Source organism: Adiantum capillus-veneris, chromosome 29 (assembly GCF_014529385.1).
Source record: "Adiantum capillus-veneris isolate H3 chromosome 29, ASM1452938v2, whole genome shotgun sequence".
Lineage (NCBI taxonomy): Eukaryota > Viridiplantae > Streptophyta > Polypodiopsida > Polypodiales > Pteridaceae > Adiantum > Adiantum capillus-veneris.
In genome coordinates this window covers 70514009-70518500 of record NC_140959.1, presented here as the reverse complement: position 1 = coordinate 70518500, position 4492 = coordinate 70514009, and the positions used below count along the sequence as shown (strand labels likewise).

Below are 4492 nucleotides of genomic sequence, written 5' to 3'. Positions count from 1 at the left end.
TTGTGAGCACCTTGCAATGTCTAAACAACTACATGCATGAATGTTGGGACATGGATTAGAAAATTCTTGCATGTTCTTGTCTCTTTGGGTGATGGAATATTTCTTGCCTCTATAGCTAAAGAAACACAAAACAATATTTAATAGAAGGCAAAACTGATGCATACTAACAACACTTCTAGCCAAACATATGACTAGTTTCAATTCACAGGCATTAGCTTGTCTATTCAACAAACATGTCATGTTATAAATATAATGACACCTCTATAAGCCAACCATTATGGCTGATGATGACATTTGTATAGCACAATAGTGTCTAAGGAATCTAAGTCACACACATGCATCTATAGGTAGATAAATTACCAAGCACTTATACTCTTCTCTAGGGTCCACAAAGACATAATTTCCAAGTAGCTATATGGATTGATGTTGAAGTGTAGCTTAGGGAGAGCGAGTAAGTCAAATGTTTGTTATACCAACTTCAATGACAACACTTTTGACTGGATAATGCAACCAATAATGATGAGAATTGATATCCCACTTATAAAAGGGCTATCAAGTTTAGTGTTTTAGAGCATCGCTTCCTATCAAGAATTACAATCGATGCCAAAGCAAAAGACTACATATGTGAACAATTTAGTGTTGCACTCTACACTCATAGGAACTTGTTACAAAACAAAAATACTGAGAAACTCTAAATAAAGAGAAAAAGGGCAAATTTTAATGTGAGAAATGTGTTTGCTTGGCCAAGAGGAGGAAAATCACCTATCGAATCAATTGTTAGAGAATGGGAAAAGGCACCCCATGGATCAAGTAGAGTGGTGAAAGGGAAATTATCTTTAGAGGTTATTTTGATTGCAATCATCCATTTTTACAATGTTCAGTCTTTGTTATAATAAGCAAATAGTTACATATATGAGAACAAAATTTGGTATTTCTCAATTGGACCAAAAGATCGGCTTGACCCAACTTAGATTAAGAAAATGTTGGTGCTCTTAGGAGAGTTTTAACATTGATTTTTGTGAGGATGAAAACTCTCCTTTAAGGAGGGAGTAATGTCAGGAGGGTGAAATCATGATAAGTGGTACAAAAATCTTGTCCAAGACACAACTAGATTATTTTCTTACTATTTTCTATTTTAGAGTTTATCACATGGCGTACCCTATCATGCTATATACCAATTGAAAGATCTTGATCAATAAAATTTAAAAAGCTAGCCTTTGCAAAGTTTTAACATATTTGACAAACATTTCACCATTTAAAAATGAGAGAAAGAGCTCATATTTGACAAAAATTTTACCATTAAGGGGAGATTCTTCACTGTATAGGGCTCATTTTCTCTCTTGTCTAGAAGTACACAACACTCATGCCATGAAAGCCCATTAATTCCTAGATATCTGAAGATGTGGACATGTACACAAAGGTCACATAAAATTAGCAATTGCAAGTAGCCAACATAGGTATGATCAATGCATCTCTCATCGCATATGTATACTTTGCACTAGCATGCTTTATTTATATGTTGAAAACTCAAAATATCAATTATCCATCTCGCAATGGGGATGGCCCCACATTTTCCTCAAATGACTCCTCACAATGTGCTTGATTATGTGCCATAGTTAGATGGGGTTGTCATAATGCAACATCTTTTGTCACTAGAGTGGACCACAAAGAACATGAAGCTATCCACGACCACCACAATGGACATGGAGTGAGCATCCTTGTAATGCCTCTTAAGTTTTGTAGAACCTATGGTTAGACGCTTTGCACGTGTCAAGGCTTTAGGAGATTCGTATAGGTCCATATATAAGCACAAAATCAACTATAAAGACCAAAGTTCTAGTCGACACTATTCAAAAGTATTTTTTGTGATTCCATCGACTTGTTGAGTGCTTCCAATAAATATCTAAGGTCAATAGTGGGCTCGTGATATACTTTATGTCATGCCATAAAATAATTTAATGAATGTATATTTAGGGTGCCTACTTTATTATCGCTTAGACTACCTGGTCCAAGTAATTTAAGGCGATTGGAGTTGATTATATAGAGAATCAAGCTTAAATATTCCTATATATTGCAAGATATAGGAGGTTTATTTTATTTGCACCCAGAAGAAGATTGAGTGTGTTCAAGTTTAAGGCTTTGCAACAGAGATAGTGTTCCTTCATTACATGAAGCTCCTTATATAGTTTGTGGTATATCACCAAAGTAGAATATGTGAAGGATTGACTATCATATTGTGCAAGAAAACTATAATTAAGTACATGTGAGCTCAGTTTTTCAATGATCAAGTAATAATAATGTTAAAGAGAAAACATCACTTTGTACTTAGCAAAGAAAAACTCACCCCACAACATAGTCCCACAACATAGTCCTTGAGTGGGCCAAAAAAGTGGTCAATTTAATGAGTTTTAGCTGATACTGATTAATTACTATTACTATATTCAAAATCATCCCCTCATCAAAACTGGAATTACATCAAGAACTCCTTAATGCTTCCATTTGTCTTCTCTAGTTTCTCCTAAAAGTATTTTGATATAACTCGCTTATAAGATGACATCGTTGCTTTTTCTTTACCTTGATTATCTAAGAACGATTTGCAAGATGGAGAAAGGAGAAGCATGCCACTTGGCATTGGTTGATTGGAGCAGGCAGAGGCTAAATTTGGCATGAGCTTCATGCAAAAAAAAACAACGCTGTGTGCTTTCGACGCACCAAAGAAGGCAGGCGCCGCTTTTATCAAGTGGGGACAATGGGCTGCCACCTGGCCAGATTTGTTTCCGAAGGATCTTTGCGCAGAGCTGGAAAAGCTGCACTCAAATGCACCAGCCCACAAGTTTTCCTATACACTGAAGTCAATAGAACGGGCGTTTGGCAAGACACTTCATGAGATCTTCATGGACTTTGAGGAGAAGCCAGTTGCATCTCGAAGCATAGCACAAGTTTACAAGGCAACTCTCCAAGATGGGGTCGCGTTTGGTAGGCAAAAGGGGCCTATGACTGTGGCTGTCAAAGTGCAACACCTGGGTGTTACTGATGTAATTCGGCGAGACTTCATTATCATGAATTGGATTGCTAATTTGTCAACCTTAGTACCAGGCTGAGGTGGCTAAGGTTAGACGAGAGTGTGCGCCAGTTTGCGGTTTTCATGTTGATGCAAGTTGATTTAGCCAGAGAAGCACCACAGTTGAGTAGGTTTTCATATAATTTTAGGAGTTGGAGAGATGTATCTTTCCCAAGACCAGTTTATCCGTTAGTGCATCTGGTAGTTCTTGTTGAGTCCTTTGAGCAAGGAGAGAGTGTTTCAAATTACATTGAGCTTTCTGACAACAATCAGGTGAGTCGTAAGCTCGCATACATTGGCACAAATACCATTCTGAAGATGCTTTTGGTGGATAACTTCATTCATGCAGACGTGCACCCTGGCAACATTCTGGTGCGTACAAAAAAGGAAACAGAGAAAAAGATAAGGCCAAAAAAGTCTAGACCTCAGTTGGTCTTGTTAGATGTGGGTTTGACAGCTGAGCTCTCTCAAAAGGATCGTGGCAACCTTTTAGAGTTTTTCAAAGCGGTGGTGTTGAGAGATGGCCGAAAAGCAGCTCAATGTGCGCTTGGATTCTCTAGTAAACAGGGCTCTGGTTAAATATCGGCCTGCTAGGCCGCGTGTAGGTGGGCGTGACTGGCCCAACCGGTCACGTCGCTTTTTGGGGGGGCAGGAGACATCTTCAACATATGTAGCGCATGTGCCCCATCATGTGCATATGCACGCACGTAGTGTAGTGGTTAGAGTAGTGCTCCTGGGATGTGAGGTCGGGGGTTCAAGACTCCGTGTGAGCTGCACGTGTTGACTTTTTGGTCAACGGTCACCTAACGGCTACATTCGACCGGCAACCGGCGACCCTTGCTTTGCCACGCGGCCTAGCAGGCCGAAATATAACCAAATCCAGTAAACAGTCATGTCCAAATCCGGCTGCTTTTATTAAGCAGCTGGAGACATCTTTCAAGTTTTGGGGTTCTAAAGAGGCAAAGGTTATTCGTCTAGGAGAGTGCATGCAAGATGTTTTAGAGCAAGTGAGAATACACAGAGTTAACATTGATGGTGATGTTTGCACAGTGATGGTCACCATGATGGTTCTAGAAGGCTGGCAGTGCAAGCTTGATCCTAATTTCAATAAGATGCACTCTTCAAAAGCTGCAGAATCTCTCGCGTATACCATAAATGCAGTAATGGCTCCTTAGTTTCATCGCCATTGCTGTGCTATTACTGCAATCTCATGGATTCAAGCAAAGCAATAAAGCAAAATTTTTGTTATACGTCAGGGTTGCGGCTATTTTATCGAAAAGGTGGAGGCATGTGAAGTCTCAGGAAGATGGGACGATGGTGGTGTACACACCGCATTGGAAATTTTGTTCCAAGAGAGACACTAATGTACATGGTACAATGGAAATTTTGTGAGTTAATTCGTAATACTAGAACATGCAGGGTGACTGACTG

General features: G+C 39.4%; 1 protein-coding gene across 1 annotated transcript; it reads left to right on the top strand.

Moving 5' to 3' along the window:
* Nucleotides 1-2666: 2666 nt before the first annotated feature.
* LOC147419372 (uncharacterized) lies at nucleotides 2667-4236 on the top strand. Its single transcript, XM_086505669.1, has 3 exons — nucleotides 2667-3035; nucleotides 3335-3433; nucleotides 3985-4236. Exons 1-3 carry the CDS (start codon nucleotides 2667-2669, stop codon nucleotides 4234-4236), a joined length of 720 nt encoding a protein of 239 aa, XP_086361795.1.
* The last annotated feature ends 256 nt before the right edge of the window (nucleotides 4237-4492 follow it).